The sequence below is a fragment of the Lycorma delicatula genome, chromosome 4, assembly GCF_047948215.1.
Source record: "Lycorma delicatula isolate Av1 chromosome 4, ASM4794821v1, whole genome shotgun sequence".
Lineage (NCBI taxonomy): Eukaryota > Metazoa > Arthropoda > Insecta > Hemiptera > Fulgoridae > Lycorma > Lycorma delicatula.
This window is the reverse complement of record NC_134458.1, coordinates 77,066,533-77,085,930: the sequence shown is the minus strand read 5'-3', so window position 1 is coordinate 77,085,930 and position 19,398 is coordinate 77,066,533. Positions and strand designations below refer to the sequence as shown.

Below are 19,398 nucleotides of genomic sequence, written 5' to 3'. Positions count from 1 at the left end.
AAAATACAATTTCCACCAAAAACTAACCGTTGCTTATATTTTTTAATGTTTAAAAACAACTTCTCAGATTTAATATTGAACGCTAAAAATTGGTACATACAATGTTGTGAATTTATTTGTGTTATTTTCTGTAAATCTAATTTAATAACTAATTTTACAATTTTTTCTGTATAGCGATCACGACAAATGGCTGTCTAAAATTTTCCACCGATTGGGAATCAATATTTTTGTTCATACGAGTTGATTGATACTGAACTAGATACGAAGTATGAATAAATTCATATCTTTTACAGACGTTGTTGTTATACGTATTCTACATATGCTATGTTATGTTTTGGTTATGTTGACAGTATGGTTCAGTTTCAAAATTTTTAGTGCTTTGATAACATGAATTTTTATTTTGTTCGCAATATATTTTTTTTAATACAATACACTTAATATCTTGATGTTAATAATAAATTAGAGGTACGTTTCTTAGTAATTATTAAATAATTTTAGTGTTAAATGATATTCAGTATTATAACAATTAATTATCTGTTAATTATTGGCAAAAGTATAAAACTAGTGTTACAATACTAGTGAATAAAGAACGATATAAAATTGTTTCTACAAAACAATGTTAATATAAGGAATTTTTTTGTTTATTTAAATAAGTACAGTTAATTAAAAAGAAACAATCTACTCGCATCACTTTTATTTCCTGAATACATTTGAAAGTATATAAGCTTATAAAAAGAAACCTGAAATAATTTTAAAAAACGTTACAGTCAAACGTTTTTATACTTTGACAATATTTTTATGGATATTTATTAATGTGAATATATTTTTATTTTTTGTGATTCTCATCATGGAATTGTATTTTATCCTGCAATTTACAAACTGCTCATGAAGTAAATTTTCAGCTTGTGTTCTGATTACAGACATTTCATATTTGTGATGTGTGTTATTCTGGTTACATTGATCATCCTGAGTGTAAATTTGTGATCGTTTGATCTGAGCAAACTTTTACCTATTCAAATTGGATTGTCATTAATTATAAGTAATGGTTTAACCTACATTATGTGGGTGATTACATATATATTTTTTTATATATCTTACTATAAAAGAACAGGAATTTTTAATTTGTCCTTACAGAATTTATCATTTGTATACATAATTTGATTATGTAAGTAAATATGGATCCATTAAAATATTAAGTTAATTTACTATTGTATGTTTAAAAATTATATTTAATTGCTTAGGGCTTTTGATTAGTAGCCATTTTCAGCTGTGTGAGAGTTAAATATTTGAAAAATGTATAACATTTAATTTATTGAAATTTCAACATTTCTCCCACCAGTAAGATTTTAAATCATTCATAGAAGATTATGTGATAGAAATATAGATCACCATAATTTGTGCTAAAGAAAATTTACAAAATTGAACATATAAGTTGAATTTTAGTTAGACACATGTGGATAATGTGTTGAATTTCAGAAGTTCTCAGGTTAGGAAAAATATTTTCCTAACATTATCCCTTGAAAATTTATGTTTACTTTATTTAAAATATGATATATCATTGACATTAACTCCCAAGATTATAAAACAATATAGAGAAATAACACTTGCAAAGCAGTTGAAGAAAAATTATCCAAATTTACAAAAAAATACTAAAAACATATCTAGTTGTAAACAGTCTAAGCTGAAAGCAAAATGTTTGTTTTCAATACAGTCTGTAGGACTCAAACTTTACCTGGACCACCTGATGAGATTAATAGACTTTCAAAATTAAATTTTGAGTTCAATCATGGTATGCAAGATTTTTAGAGAATTTACCAGAGATTATCTATTACGAGCTGTTGAGGTTTATATCTTTTCATTTTTTACATTTGTAGCTTAAAATCATATTTTTAGCTAAATAATTAAGTTTTTTTTATTCCAAGATTATCTTCTTTATCTATTTGCTTGTTAATTGTCTACAATTATGTATCCACCACTTTTCTTTTAACGTCAAAATTATCTATTATAAATTTTGTGTAAATTAAATGAAATTAATGTAATCTGTTATCAGTATTTACAGATTTTACCTACAAGACCATTCTAATCAGTTCTCAGTTTTTTTTTATTGAAGTTTACAGAGAACCGTTTTGAACTATAATCTCTTGTTTTCATTATAATATTATTTATGGTTAATCTTTTATATGGTGCGTAACTGCATTTTGTTGTTCTGTTATTATTTATGCTATGTACAGCTGTCACAAAGAATCTTGAAGCTTGAACTATGAACCCTAGTATGGTGCCTGTTATCCAAACTGAAAACATTCAATTTAGTTTTCATGAGCAGAAGCAAATCGCTTTCTTATAAATACAACTTATTATTTTATGTTACTGGGTGGTATTATGAATTTATTTAAAATATTTTCTAATTCTGCTGTACTTATAAATGATTAAGTATTTTGCTATAAAAAGAAATGTTACAGAATATATTTTTAAATGCTATAAAAATATAGGCCTATTCCCAACAAATATTATATTACATCAATATTATAAGATAAATGCTAAATGATGAATTAACAAACATTATAACTGTCGGATTACATAAACACAGTTCATAATCTATTGTGATTTTATTTATTGTAGACAAGCAAAGTATTATAACTCAGGAAATGAGTTACCTTTTGTAGAATCATATCAAGAAATAATATAGCTATATTGTTTGCTAATGGTTTGCAATTAAATAACTTATATATATAATTCAATTTAAAAATGTAATAATGTTCACAATATTAGCTAAACATTGAGGTGATTAAAATTTCAAAAAATTGTGTTTTGCAATCCAGTACTAGCACTACAATACATCTTACAAAGTCCCATTCGCTGTTAGGTAATGAAGCAAATGTTATGCTAAAAAGGTAGTAGAATGATCTGAAATGCAGCTGTTACTGCCATGTCACCAAGCATCAAGATTGGTTGTGCTGCTTGTACAATAGGATTGTACTCTTACCTTATTTGTCATGTTAATATATTGACAGACTAAAATCTAGAGATTACTAAAAGTGTTTGAATTCATTTCTGTAATCATATTGTCCATCCAACTATGTTTTCTTTCACTTTGCTATTTGAGTTATAAAGCTTATTCTAAATGATTTTTAATGAAGTCTAAAATGTTATAAAAAATCTTAAAACAATTTTTTCATGTGTTAGCTTATCAAACACATTTTAGCACAAATTTTCATTGTGAAAATAATTATTTTCTATTAATGAATTTGTAATTAAGCATCATAGCAGTATATAATAATTATTATCAATAACTAAACGAAAATGTTCACTTACTGTTGGTTTTATAATATTTAACACTAGTGCTTTCACGGTGTGCATTGTTTCATCAGATGTAAAAATTAAAATAAATTGAAAATTTAAAGAGAAAAATGTTATCCTTTTTGGTTAGGTTGTAAAAAGTTAGGTTATTTTAATTTTTAAATTTGATGAAGCAATGTGTACCGCCAAAATACTAATGTGTTAAATATTATAAAAACAAACAGTAGGTGATTATTTTTATTTCATTATTATTGATAAGTATTTTCTGTTATTTTTGATGTGAATACAAAAGGGACATAACACCATTAAATTACTACTTCTTTTGATCAGAACCTTTAGCCCCTTTGGATCTTTGTATTTAGGGAACTGAGAGTTCCCTTAACACAAAGTATTCCCTGAAGTTACTCTGTTCGGTGTCATAACTGAACCATTGTAAGTGACAACCTAAGACACAATCCACTCTTGAATTGGCTACCGATTCTCAAGAATAAGCTAACACCTTATACCAGGCTCAGTTGAAAAATAAGTACTACAGTGGTTTTCTGTTACTTTCTTCACTGAGTTTTGTATACTGCTATGTAGCAGAATGCCAATCCTAAAATTTAGGTACAATTTTACCCTATAAATTACAACCTTCAATTTATTCATAGTGAATATAATTTTCTTTTTCAGAGAAAGCAGCTCTGACTGATGACTGATACATCTTATACTTTAGGAATTTCATATTATTCTCTGCTCTAAGGCAAACGTAATGTAAAAAAGTATTGTAGTCCTTTCTTTCATTAACTAATGTAGTATATACAATAATTTTATTCTGATTGAGGAAATCTCGCTTTTGTTAATGTGCGTTTAGAAACAGACTTGATTGTAAGTTCTGTACAACATTATTGTCTTATTTTTACCTGCTGTTACCATATTCAAGGTCAAATCTGATTATTCAAGGTATTTTTTACTTGCCATGATATCAAACAATAATGATTGCTTTGAAAAATTTCAGTTAAATACTGTTTTCAAATCTTAATTATGTAAAATCAAAGTTTATTGAATTCCTAAATAACTGACTGTGAAAACTAAAAACCTTTTTGTCATCAAGAAGAAATTTTGTAAACTATGTTATAGAATAATTTAAAAATGTTCTTTTGTTATTTGAGCATATGTTAAACCAACAGCTGGCTATCTTCCTCTCCAGTAATTCTTCTGGGGCACATGTTGTAGATAGGGATTTTTCCTTTCTAAACATTCATACAAGCATACGTTTTGCTCCCTACTCATTAAACAACATCATTTTAGAAATCACATAATTGGAGTTGTATTTTTATGTTTATTAGATTGTGTTCAATATTGATATGAATAGGAATTATATTATTCTATTCTTATTTTACTACCAGTTTACTGTTTTTATTACATTTATTTGATTTGATCAACAGTTCTTTTCAGTATTGCTTTTTTTAATTAATTTATTTCATTGTTGCAGAAAATATTCAAAATAATAATTATGTAGTAATTAATAATACATAAAACTATACAATAACAATAAACATCACAAATAATAACATCACAATAATAACATCATAAAACAATAAAAAAAATAAATAAATAAACTGTTAACGCATAAGTAATATTACAACATTGTTCACAAAAGCAAACAGAGTCAAGAGAAGGAGTACAGAAAACTTATTAGAGCAACATAAATCTCTGAAGGTAAATAGTTGTAATCATTTGAATAAATATAATTATTTTTATATCTATAAAAAAAATTAAAAAAGTATCAATAAAAGAGCCACATGTATTTCTGAAAGAAAATTATACATTATACACTATTAATAAAGTTGTGTGCTAAATTTAAATTGTATTTTAAAATTTATTATAATAGTAAAATTTTGGATAAATTTATCTAATCACAATAAACTATCAGTAATAAAATGACCCTTTTTAAACAATGTTTTATCCATAGCAGGTAAAACAGATGTTAGTTCTTTTTGAACGTTTGATTATATATGGATGGGTAAATTAAAAATTACATATTTATTTTAAAATGCAAATTTTTAACAAACAATCCCTTTAAGTGATTAATTTTAAAATGTTACTACAGCAGTTCTGTTGGATACAAAAAAAAGTTTACTGAAACAGATTTTCAACAAAGATTCACAGACACAGTAAGAGGATGTAGCACAAATCCAAAAAAATCACCCCTAAATAATTATTTTGTTACATGACAAATGCACAATTGATTTAAAAATGTTGAACTAAAAAAAAATCATTAATCTATATTTAACACATTTTTCTAATATTTTTGATGTTGACAAACTTAAAGCTATGTCACCACATTTAAATAATGGGATTATCATAGCTTATTTAATGAAAAGTTTTAGGATATACCCCATTGGCTAGACAACAATGTAAATTACATGTAAGAGGCTGAGAAATATACCCACTTATTATTTTTTTTATCATATTATTAATCAGAACACTAACATGAAAGGAATGATTAATTTTAACTTATTATAACTTAGTTAATTTTTTTACTTATTTATACGTTTATAAATTTTATCACAACTAATTGGATGAAGAAAAAAATATTATTGGCGTTATTGTAATTACATGAACAAAAACCAGACTATTAATGCAGATACTGGCTTAATATGTCATTCAGCATTGAGGTAATTACACCAAAAAAAATTATTAAATAAACAATTAAAAAGGCATTAGTAATTATCACATTCTCTTGTTCTCTAAATACAGTTTATTAATATTGTTATTTTTATTTTTTATAGGGATATTAGTAGCTACATTTATAATTTTTCTCACAATTTTGCTGTTATCTCCAGCATTTATATGTGTTTTTTTTTTTAACGCAAAACTTTATTTATTATTCTTTTTTTTAATGAGTTTAAGAATTCTTGTAAGTTTTATATTTATCAGTAGTATATTTGTTTGATTTCTCTTATTAAATACCTTTAGAAATTCAAGGTTTGACCCTAGATTTATTTTTATTAGTAACCTTTTTTTATTCAACTTTTTAATATCAAAAAATATATCCAGGCTGTTATCAACATCCTGATAATGTGAAGTAGAATTCTAACATTGATCTTTTAAACTTACCAGTAATTCATTCTCATTAATACAATTTATAAGGTATTTAATCTACAGAATTTTTAGATTTGTAATTGATATCTGTTATACACAATGATGTAACAATGGAAAAGTTATCAGTAATAGATGCTTTTACATATTGCTGTGCTCATCACACATTGACACGCAACATGATTATTATTATTTATTTTTTATAAAACTATCATGATCAAAGCAAGAAATGATTCTAGTTGGTCTCTCTGTTAAAGCAAAATATCCATAAATAGCAGTGACATTTAAATATTCAGTTGTATCCATACCTATAATTAATAAATTGATATTAACATCACCACAAAAATTAGAATATTTAAATAAAAATAAATTTTAGAAGTACATTTAAACTAATCACAGAATCATTAACATTAAGACTAGGAAATCTATAAATAACTGTTAGGCCAGTGACCTTCCATAAATATTTAAATTTAAAAGAAATGGAAGTACAATAATCAGTAATATTAAAATTAACTGATAAACAAGGTATGTCATTTTTAATGTAACAGTAACATTGTCACATTTATTTAAGCAGTTATTTGAAATAACTTCCTTATAGCGTAGTCAGCATTTAGCCAATACTATAATTTTGTTATTGACATTGTAACTTAAAATCATGTAGCAGTTTCAGGAATTCATATAAATATCAATTAATGGTTTTAATATTATAATAAAACATAATATTATCCAGCCTATGTTTAGAATGGTTATTCACAACTGAAAAATAATCAGTAATTATACAATTAAAATTATGCAAGAAAGTCTTCTAATAATAATAACAATACAAACAACCACATAAAATAAATAAATCTTAAAAATGTCAGCATAAATTTATATATAACATGCTTAAAGCTAGTTCTGTTTAAGGGCTTTTTGTAACTTATACAATTTAATAGTGTTAGTAATTCTAAATTATCTCAGTGTTCACGTATATGTATTACCACTTTGGAAATAAATCAATAAATCTTTTATTCGGGTTAGTACATAATACATTATATAGATCACTTCTTTATAAAATAAATATAAAAACATAAACTATAAGATAAAAAATAGGTGTAATTAAAGTTCAAATTGATTATTTAAATATAAACATATTGTCGCATGTTTGCGGCTCGATCAGGATATTGAGAGATTGACAATTGAAAATAGTTATTTAATTACAATTTATTAATTTAAAAACATAATTAAAACAAGAGAAAATAATAATAATAATGACAATAGTAATAATAATAATAATAATAATAATAATAATAATAATAAACAGTGGATTACATACAAAACAGAATCTAAAGTAATCATCTGGATTTATTTACAGGTAGTTAAATATTGAAAATCAGAATTCAGTCCCATTGACAAAAGACATTAGCATGACCTCCAATCTTAACACTTTTAATAACTAGCTTTGTATTTACAATAGTACAATAGATAAGACAAGTATAAAATTCTTTGACTGCAAATACCTTTGCTGTTAATAAAATTACCCTAACAATTTATAAATGAATTTAGTACATTATCGTTTTTACTAATTGTCTAACAGTAACTCACTGAACCACTTTTTGTTTTCCTGTACTGTAATTACTTGTGACATCACCTTAGTCGCGTTGAACTTGTATGCACTAGAAATTCGCTTCTTCACTGACCTCCTTGCAGAATACTTTCACTTCAAACTCGTTTAATAACTCTTCTCTTAGAACTCTCTTGCAGAACTCTATCTATTAGTATTCTCTTGCAGACTGACTGTCAACTGCTCTTCCCCATAGTATTTATACTCCTCTCCTCTTTACCTGTAGGACCAGACGCAACTTGAAGTGTGAGAATGATCATCCATCCTCACGCTTCCCCATGAGATTCCTACCCTGGTCTTATAACCCCTTTTCATTGAACAACATCTGTTTATGTGTGTCAGCGGGCAGTATTACAAAAGTCGATTGTTAAATGGACCTGTTAGCTTTACTAAAAGGGTTCCTTTTAGTCCCTTTCTGGATTCCTTTCATTATTGTATTTTCTACTACTTTCTTCTCAATTAGTAGGAATCCATTACTCAGATCTGTTATACTGCTCTTGTTACAATATGAAATAATGTTAATACATTGAATACAAAAAATTGCTATAAAGTAATTCACAATTCAAAAGCAACTATTGAAAATTATTTTGAGCACATATTTATGTACATGTTGTGAACAGTACATGCAGATAAACCGTATGTCTTTTTTTTATTACTAGTATTATTTAAAAATTCATCAACAGTCATATTGTTTCTGTAAGAAAATCTTTCAATTGAATTTTAAATAGAATGGTAGGAAGATTTTTCACCAAATCTTTTATTAAAAATTTTAAAGTTCTGTCATTTTAATTTTTATTAAATTAAAGTTCTGTAATTATTTTTGTGAATAGAACATAGAGATTTATTGTTAAAATATGTCAGTGTTACTGATAACTGTTGTGTCATTCTTTTCAAATTGACTAATGTGATACTGTTTATATGTGTACTTTTTTGTTTGTTGTTAATTTTTAGTTAATGAGTTTCAATGCTTAGGCATTGTTTTATACAGATGTATGGATGGATTGTGTTTTTTTGTTTTGTCATAGGTAGTTTTACATTTTGGTATCCGTATTTTTGAGTTGAGGGTAGTTTTTATTAAAATTGTAATATTACATGACTAATCTATTTACTTAAGTTTATTTATTTTATGAGTAAATGGATCATTTGCTTATAAAATAAGCAAATGATCCATAAGCAAATGATGAAGTTGAATGTGGAACTATGAAAAAAACCTTGATTCCCTTTTTTGAACTAAAATTTATTATGTTTAACATTGAAATAATAGATTTTACTTAAAAAATAATGGAAAAAACATATCGTTTAAAAAAACCAAGTACCAATCAGATATAACCTTAGCTTCTTGTTCCTGCAGCTCCTAAACAAATTTAAAATAGTATAAAATATAGAATTGTGTTGGCCTACTTTTGCAGATAATGTAATTTTTATATTACATTTTGTTTTCAAACTGTTTTCCCTTTGTTATTAATTTGAAATTTTAAGTTAACAAATTATATAATAAAACGTTATTTAAAAAAAAATTAACTTTATGATTGTTTTCATTACATCATCAATAAGTTTTTGCTGCACCATGACATCATCTGATCTTACTACTAGTAAATTTTTAATTTTTGTTTAATTGTGTCCATTTAGTATAAAAATATGTTATCCAATATATTAGCCAGATTATCTCTCCCAACAAACTGCATGCTTTGAAAATTAAATAAGCAATTTTACATAGCTTCCCTTAAATCTGTTTTGCATTTCAAATGTCATTGACATACACACAAATCTTGTGTGAATTGGTCGGTTACATAAAGGTGTTATTTGGGAATCATTTTGTATGTGGATATTTAAGGTAAATACTTATTTATGAATGGGCCAGTATTCTAATTTACAGCCTTTCAATGAAAATTGTTTCTTTTTTTATAACTCTGCGCGATGTATTGCCGATGTGGGCGCGAACCGAAGCATTCATGATAATAAGTATTACCGAATACTATATATATATATTTTTTTTATTGTATGTAGCGGGTTTGTTCAACGTTTCAATACGTGAAGATACTTTCGTACGTTTTACGTTTGTTATTTCTTAGTAAGGCATCTGTTTTGTGGTGGGGATTCATTATTTTTATTATAACTTACCTTATGCGCGGTTGTTGTCTCTGTAAGCAAAATAAACCAGTTAGGTTCGCACCAGCTTACCGCGTCAGTTGTATTCCGCAGCGTCTCTAGTCTGTGTTTTTAATACTCGTTCAATTAACGATGTCAAACGGTTTGGCCCGCCGGCATCACTCTCGTAAGTCAACTTGTTCTAGTTGTGTGTGTATATATATATATTTTATTATAAATATTTTTTAAATAATTACAGTTAGCTGTAATTTTTCCATTAGTATGGATATTTTTGTTATAAAAATTATTTAATCGTTTAATTCGATTACAAAAGTGATTAGGGTTTTATCATTTTTCAGTCGAAATAGAAATTTTAATTTTCTTTTTTTAATTCTATTTCCGTTTCTAAAAATTATTTAATGTTAAGCTCCCAATTTATTATCCATAACAATTAGGAAATATAATTTCCTAGTAAGTAATTTCCCAGACCCTGTCACTATTATTGCCATTATATAATACTATTATAGTATTTTGATTGGTTTTATAAATTTATGCATTTAGCTCGTTGTTTATTTCTGTGACTTTGATTGAATATTATTTTTAAGTGTAAATTTTGTATAGTAATACGGGGTTCCCTAAATCAATAAATTACAGACAAGTGATGCTGTAAGTTTTTGATTGCGAGGATGTATTTATTAAAAATATTTTAACGTCCGTATATGATATTTGGGAATACGGAGAATCATCAGCCGTACCAACCTAAATATTATATTTTTAATAATTATTTCCTTCTTATGTTTCAAAAGTTCCTTTAGTTCCTAAAATTAATGCTGTTCAATTGTTTCATTATTTTTTGTTATATTTATAGTCGGTTTTTTTAGAAATCTATTTGAAGGTTAAGTGTTGTTTCTTTGCTGTTTTTGAATCAAATAGGGTAAACTGTGGGAGTGGTAGAGTAATAAAAAGGCTGTGATTATTTTTTAGTGAATTATAAAAACAAGTTCATAGTGGTTTACATACTTCTAAGAAAATTGCAAAGCTCCCGGCCTTGTAATATTTAAGTTTATTTTTAAAATTACAATATACGAATATGTTTAGTGCAATAAAGATCCTGATTTTTAATTTATTAATTTCTTTTTTCTTTTTTTTTTTTAATTTTGTTTCTAATAATCGATGAATCTAACAGAGGACATGTTAGCCGTCGGGTATTTCGAGCTCAGGTATAACTTTTGAGATTGGGCTGCTATATTGGAAAATTATATGCCAGCTTCCATACTAGTTTATAATCAGTTTGAAGCTACTTTTCTCCCGTTAATTTTTGTTTAAAAACGAAAGAAAATTTAGTTAACTACGAAAGTAGTCACGAACCATTTTCATGTATTAAACAGTTTCAAAGTTATTGCGACGAGGATTCAAAATTACTGTTATTTATGGCACTAAAATTTTAAGCGTATTTATTTTGTGTTTTTTTTTTTTTTTTAATGCTTGTCATCGTCTTAAGACTATTTTAGTGTATACGGTGGTAATATCAGCTTCTATACAAAGTAAGGAGGGTACATCCGATCGATGAACCAATCTCTGAACTCTCCATCGAATTATACACTTTAAGTTTAAGCAGAGTAGTTTAAGTAATAAGCACGCGTTCACTGCCGAAGGGAATTAATACTCTTTATGTTTATTTGCTGTTATTACCGTTGATGAAATTAAAATTCGAAAGACACAGTTAAGGAAAGAAGTAAAAAGAATGTAGGCTTATGATTTTATTCCTTCAAGAAGCCCGTTTGGTCGGCAGCAGTTCCTCAATGTAGTCACTTTACAGTATTACCTGCATATGTAGTACACTTTAATGCAGTATTACCTGCATTTTATGTAACGTATGATTTATTTAATCCGGTCGTTATCCTTATTTATATAGTAATTTAAGCTTTTCACTAGGTTAGCAGGTTTTAAGTATTCACCGGGTGAAGTAAGTCAGATAAAAATAAATAAACTTAATTTATTAGTGTAGTAGGATACTTACACACGCCACAAAGGGGGCTTCCCCACCCACCGGCTGTACGTCCGACACGGTAGATCAGCCTCCCCACCCCCGGTTCCGGATCTTTTCTTATTGCTGTCCGCCTCTAATCCTCCGCACGTAAGGGAAGGTCCGGCTATGCCGCCCCCCCCCCACACGCAGAGAACCGGGTCTCGGTCTTTACTCTTTTAAGCCTGCCTCAAACCGGCGGCGCCAGCCCCAGCAAGCACCGAAGCGCCCCCAGGAACCGACACCACCGGCCGGGACCTGGTCTTTTCTTTATCCCTTTCAAGCAACCCCAGGAGTTTCCACCCCATCACCGGAACCCGCATACCTAAGCATACGGGCCCTCCGGGGTGGGACTGTCCTCCCTGCCATATCTTCGCGCCTATCGTCTGTGATGCCTCTCCTCTTCCTCTTTAGATTTGAGGACGGTGTTCGCAGAATTGGAAAACCAAATCCCAGTTGTTATTGGATTGCATTAGCCAGCTAACCAGGTTGTCAGGTGTCAGGTTATTATGCCTTATCATTGCCGTTGTGATCAACCTTCTGACCACCGGTTTCGGTGCACAGTGGTTATTAAATAGACCTCTTAGAGCCTTAATTGTAGGGGCCACCTTTTGACAAATCATATCTATGTGATAACCGTACTTTAGACTCTTATCTATGAATACGCCCAAGTATTTGACGTTACTGACTTCACGAATAATTTCCCCCCTTATTTCTATATTTATTCCTCTGACCCTTCTCCTACCAGAGAGAAAAATGCATTTTGACTTTGCTGGGGCTACTTGGAGTTGGTTGTTATCTAACCATTCGTCTAATAGTTGTAAGGCCTGATTTGCCTAAATTTCAAGATGGTCCACTTCCCTATCCTCCACCAGTACCGCAACGTCATCTGCATAGCCGACAATCCTCACTCCTTCCGGATAAGGAAGCCTGAATATTCCATCATAGAAAACATTCCAGAGTATGGGTCCTAGAACGGACCCCTGTGGAACGCCGCCAAACATCTGAAAATGTACCGTGCCCTCAACAGTCTTGACCTCAGTATGTCTATCGTGTAAGTACTGATTAATCTGATTTACAATGTAATCACTGATGTTCATATTTATTAGAGCATCAATAATCGCCGGCCACGGTACAGATCCAAATGCGTTTTTTACATCCAGTAACACAAGTAATGGCAGACTTCTAGATCTCCGAGTACCGCTTTTGGCTGCTGTTGCCCATTCCGTAACTCTCTTAATCGCCTGTATCGTGGAACGCCCTTTCCTAAAGCCGTTCTCTTCTTGGTGTAGGCAGTTCTTCTCCTCTAACTCATTCTGTAGTCTGGAGGCTACGAGTCGTTCAACCGTCTTCCCCATATTATTGATAAGACTTATGGGCCGGTATCCAGCTTGATCTATATTCGCGGCTTGCTTGGGCAGGAAGACGGTTCTTGCCGCCTTCCAGCAGCTTGGAAACATGCGGTTTTGAGTCCAAAGCTGGCCACGTCCACCATCTCCCAGGGAACAGCTTCTGCCAGACCCTTAAGAATTGCTGCTGGTATACCGTCTGGTCCTGGGCTTTTCTTATTGCTGAGTTTCTTGATCGCATTTAACACCTCTTGTTGATCGAATCTACCCCTTTCGCATTCAAGTATCGCTCTGTTTCCAGTATCCTCCCTGGGGAATAAGGTTCTTAGCTGTTGTATAGCTTCATCACTGTTTAGTATTGGAGCTTGCCGACCAAGACGTTTTGCTATGATTTGGAATGCTTTACCCCAAGGGTCGTTATCCAGGTCTTTACACAGTTCTTGCCACTTCTTGCGTTTAGCTAGTTTAATAAGGTAATTTAGGCGTTTTCTGGCGGTTCAATATTCTTCCATGGCTCTACTACTTTCTTCATTTATACCGAAGTGGGTGCGAAGCCTCTGCGCTTTCCTCTTACATCTGTGCATATAATCTCTTTGGCTAGCTATATCACCATTCCACCAATACACAGTAGTATGCCTTGTTGCATTACATGGGATTCTGGACATTTCATCGGTGATAATGTTTTGAAAACTGACAGGATCTATTTGCATGCACTCTGCGATTCTACGAGCCGCATTCCTTACGATCCTTTGAATTTGGTTGTTCGACCATCTTTGTGTGGCATTTTGTTGAGTGCTTCCTGTAACTTGATCATTGATATCTACGGCTACCGCCTTGTGATCACTCGCCGTCTCTTCCGTCAATACTTTAAAGACTACTGTGTCCGGATGTATTCTGTTATCGATGATTGCTAGGTCTATTATTGATGTGTGCCCTCTGGGATTGTACGTAGGTGTTCCGTCATTTATGCACGTCGCCCCTGTAGTAGCCAGGAATTCCTCCAGTATTCTACCTCTTACATTGGATGAGGCGCCAGCCGCCGTTGCTCTGCAGTTGAAATCACCGAGTATTAATACGCGTTTCCTAGACTGCATGACTATGCGCTGTAGACTGAAAATTCTATCTTGGAATTGATCCAAAGCACAGTTTGGGCTGATGTAAGTCCCCACCAAAATCAAATCGCATAGTTCGACGACAACAAATATCATCCTCTCTGAGATAAAGTCCGAAATCCCTGTTGTTGGCTACTCGTCTGATGGCTACCACACCATTTCTGTCTGGAACCCACTGCAGCCTGGCCGCCGAACGTGCATTGGGCTCCGTGGCTACAATAAAGTCATATTCACCTCTCGTGGCAATTTCCTCTGCAAGGTCACCGGACAGTAAACTCCTGTTGTTATTCAGTAAAAGCACTTGAATCATGCGGCTTTCTACACCCTGTGCTTCCAGTCCTATGTGACCGGCTATCGCAGTCTAGACATTTGGTGGCCTCACGGCAGTCCCTGATCGAGTGACCCTGACCCCCGCAGTTAAAACACAAATGGGACCTGTTAGGGCCACTGCAGTCCCTTCTACCGTGCCCGGTTTCCGGCACCTATAGCACCTCTCGTTCTCAGTTCTTATATACATACGGCAGTTCACCCACTCTACTCTTAGTCTTTCAGCCACCAGTTTTACTGCGCCCCTGTGTGTTATCACAGTCGCGTTCTTAGTATTACCCGATGCTTCTCTAAGAGAGGTTACTTGGAAGCTCTCTCCCGTTCCTATGACTTTCTCAACTGCTTCCTTAATTTCACTCTCTGATGTGTCATATTCTAAGTCTTTGTCATGAACGACGGTTCGACGATCACCCCTAGTCCTGACGTCTTCTTGGAGATCGGCTACACAACTTCGGAGCAGCGAGGTGAACTCCCCCGCTTTTTGAGAGCCTTTAATTCTCACCTCGACCTTCTGATTTCTGCCCCTTCTAATAGACAGGACCTCACCTGCCTCACCTGCTCTTACTTTCTCTTTCATCGTCTTGACCAAATCTGCATATGACTTCCCCTGGGCTTTTACTACTACTGTCTTACTTTCGGCGATTGGAGGCGTATCTCTTCTCACCGAGGCCGACCTCGATCTTGCCCGCACTTGTTCTCCCTGACTAGGCAGCACCATTTTGGGAAGCGTCTTGCCCTTTCTCATGACATAAATGACGATCTTTTTAATTATTATTCCTACCGGGCCTGTGGGGACTACAAATACTGCCGAATCGGTTTTCCCTACCACGCTCCTGAGGGCTCTGACAACATGTGACGCCGTATTTCTATCCCCTTTACTAGAATCGTAAAGTATCGTATATCTTGTGCCCCTAGTTGTTATTCTATTATCCTCAAGTATAGTTGAGTCCTGGAGCACCAATGCTCCAGGACTTGCGCCAGCAAATTGACTGTTCGGACCTATGTTAGCTAAATCCACAAAATGACAGTTGTCTTCGCCTGGTTTTATGGCCGCCACCTGGGTAAGCCTGTTCATTACTCAGGTCGACCACCTCGCCGGGAGCCTATCCAGCAACTGTTCCTGAGTTAGATCCGTATCCAGTATATCGGACATCTCATCACGAAAGTGTCCGTCTGTCTGCGTCCCTATGTCTTCCAATTCAGGTGTCTCGTCATTAATTCTTTGTAGCTCTTTATAAATATCAGTGAGATCTCTCTCATGGGCCTTCATTGTGGAGATACTGGCTTTACCTAGGTTCTGTCTTAGCTGGATTAGTATTTGACCCAGTCTGTATGTTACGTCCTTAAGTGTCGGGGAGGACTCTTCCTACTCTGACGAACAGGCTCTCACTCTTTTCGCTGCTCTTCCCTCAACCGGTTTCCAGTTCTTTCTCTCTTGTACATTGCCAACCTCTACGCTGCTCGTTTCCATATCTTCTGCCTCATTTGAAGTGGTCTCCTTCTTTGTTCTTGACGTCCCGGATGTTCCAGCCGCTTGTGAGGATTTAACCTCCAGCGGTAAAGAGCCACGTCGTCTTATGACCTTGGGTTGGACTCAGGGCCCAATCCCAAGTTCAACGACACCCCACTCGGGCGGGTGCCCCAAAAACAAATTGGGGGGTTGGGGGGGCAGGTAAACTGTATGAGTTCGAAAAATGATAAAATATTTGTGGGGGTCAACGGATGGAGGAAGTTGTGATTCGGAAAGATATGGAAAAATATTTGGGATAGGATGAAAACTGTAGGAGTTATGTAAGGAAAGGATTTCCCCTAGTAGAGTGTCTGTAGGACTGAAATATTTCAGTCTTATAAAATTTTCTTCGAAAATTTAACTAAGTCCTTGTTTACTTCAATGAACTATGACGTATTGACAGACCTAGGCCTGTCTATTGACTTTGAAAAAATTTAAATATTCTATTATATTAATATAACCTATAAATTCAAAAAAAAACTTAGTCAGACAATGTTTTTTTACTCACTTAGGTACTGCAGAAAGTTTTGTTTAATCACTAAACACAGTTTTCAACACTCTTGGTCACTTAATACCCTTCAGGGTCACGAAGAAATCCAAAGAAAACTTCACTAACCTCTATATTTTTCAATTGAGAAAAACGCTAATAATTCTGTTAGTCCGTGTCCAAAATTCATAAAAATTCACACAATAGTCCGTTATCCAATTCACTTTGATGCCTGTATGTCCAAACCGAAAAAATTCACCAAAAACCAGTCAAAATAACTCAAAAACGCGGAGCGGCTACAGGAACGTCTGCACGTGTCCAAGTCTCCAACTCGACTGTCGATCAGTAATCTGCTCTTAATAAAGATACCCCGATCTCCTGAGAAAGTTTGGACGGGGACTCATTACCTGAAAAATTTTGAAATAACCTTTCGGTTGGATTTTCACGTCTTATTTCGCATTACTTCTTGGAGTAGATGGTCTATTTTTCACGTTCCACCCCTTTCCTATCCTTTTTATTTTCTTCTCCGGGACGTATTTTGGGCTTTCGCTTAGTCCCTACCGGTTCTCTTTTTAAAATGTTTGAACTTGTAGATTTGCAGCTTTCTTGGCAATTGTGGGGTTTGAATTACTTACGGATCTAACCAGCTACTCTGTTTCTTATCAAATGGATATACAGAAAGCCTGTCCTCCGGCTAAGCTGCTTGTCGGGTAAAACTGGGACTCCTAATTCCTTTTAATGGTGTTAAATGTACACACATACATATTTATTTATAATATCCCACTAATACTGGAGACAGTTCTGACTGGCGAATCTTTGTGGTATGAGCCGCAACATCGACCTATTCTGAAGTTTCTGTATAAGGTTACGATGTTCAATAATCGTCATTGAATCGAGGATTTAATGATTATCTGTTTTTCGCTTAGATCGATGCTTTAGTTATAAAATGGATGACAGTACTAATGTACAGGCACTTGGCAAAGCGATCAAGTGGCTGGAGTAATGGTTTGAGTAGTTGTAACCGAACCAAGCCGGCTAACTGGGGGAGCTTATTCCCAAGTTATTTTGTATTATAAGTTACATTTTATGTAACTAATAGAATATTTGAAGTATTAATAGGAACACCTGTTATTCCTAAGACTTAAAAATGATGGATACACAGTTTTACTCGGGCCTTAACGATCGAATCCACTCATATACTTTTTAATTTATGTTTAAACTACAGGTTTTTTAAAAATATTAATTCGCTGTTACTAATTAAATATTCGTAAGAGTTCGTAGCAAATAGACCATATTTCTACGCTATAAAACCAATCGTTGAAAAAGTGTTGGAAGTCTTGCAAGTAAACCAGTAAATTACCTCGAGTTTGAATTAACAACAAAAATTAGTCCTTGGCATAAGGAAAAGCGATGCAAACAATTATTTTTAATGCTGCGTTGTATTTCTAATTAATGTGGCTACTTTTAGATAGTTTTAAAAGTACGTTTGTAAAAGGTTAACTGTAACTAATAATTTAATACTACTCGTAATAACACATTGTTATTAAAATACTAGAAATTAAATAATCCATGAAGTTGGAGTAAAACATGACTAAAGTCACGAACAATTTACCGGCTGCATTATATTTTTGCCGATGCGTTTTATAACTCGCTTCATGATCATTGTAAAAAGTTAAGGATATGTTATTTTATTCCGAGATCACTTTTCTGTTATTTTACGCAATATTATTTCATTACTTAATTAGATTCCATAAAAAAACTTTTGAAAAAAAGATCTGAATTTAAGTGAGCATTAAAAGATTTGTATGGCAAAAAGGCTCCTGGAATAGACGGAATACCTGTAGAATTACTGCGCAGTGCAGGTGAGGAAGCAATTTATAGATTATACAAACTGGTGTGTAATATTTACGAAAAAGAGAGCTGGACCAAATAAATGCGAAGAATACAGAACAATTAGCTTAACTAGCCATGCATAAAAAATCTTAACTAGAATTCTGTACAGAAGAATTGAGAGGAAAAGTATAGGGACAAGGGAAGCAATTTTAGGGCTCTTATTAATAGTAGAAGGAATATTAAAGAAAAACAAACCAACATACTTGGCATTTATAGACCTAGAAAAGGCATTCGATAACGTAGACTTGAATAATATGTTCAGCATTTTAAAAAAATAGGGTTCAAATTCAGAGATAGAAGAACGATTGCTAGCATTTACAGGAACCAAACAGCAACAGTAATAATTGAAGAACAAAAGAAAACTAACGGGGATAGGGAACATCCTTGTCGGACTCCCTTTCCCCGTTAGTTTTTACATAGAACTTAGTTACTTTACGTAGAAATAGCAGATAATGATGTTAAAGAACAATTTAGATACGGAGTAACATTACAAGGTGAACAGATAAAGATGCTACGATTTGATGATGATATAGTAATTCTAGCCGAGAGTAAAATGGATTTAGAAGGAACAGTGAACGGCATGGATGAAGTCCTACGCAAGAACACCGCATTAAAATAAACA

The 19,398-nt window shown here is 32.4% G+C and overlaps 1 protein-coding gene across 8 annotated transcripts in view; it reads left to right on the top strand.

Annotated features, from left to right (window-relative positions):
- The first annotated feature begins 312 nt into the window (after positions 1 to 312).
- Positions 313 to 19,398, top strand: part of Cln3 (CLN3 lysosomal/endosomal transmembrane protein, battenin) — a 104,937-nt gene continuing 85,851 nt past the window's right edge. For 2 of the 8 annotated variants that reach the window (XM_075363381.1, XM_075363383.1), the window contains exons 1-3: positions 314 to 465; positions 3,970 to 4,045; positions 4,772 to 4,998. Coding sequence is in view for 1 of the 8 variants with exons in the window: in XM_075363380.1 (XP_075219495.1) it covers positions 10,226 to 10,259 (34 nt within the window). In the remaining 7 variants the exon portion in view is untranslated. Of the gene's footprint in view, positions 466 to 3,969; positions 4,046 to 4,771; positions 4,999 to 10,137; positions 10,260 to 19,398 lie in introns of those variants that run through there. The other 6 variants (XR_012756125.1, XM_075363380.1, XM_075363386.1 and 3 more) reach the window with 5 other exon arrangements.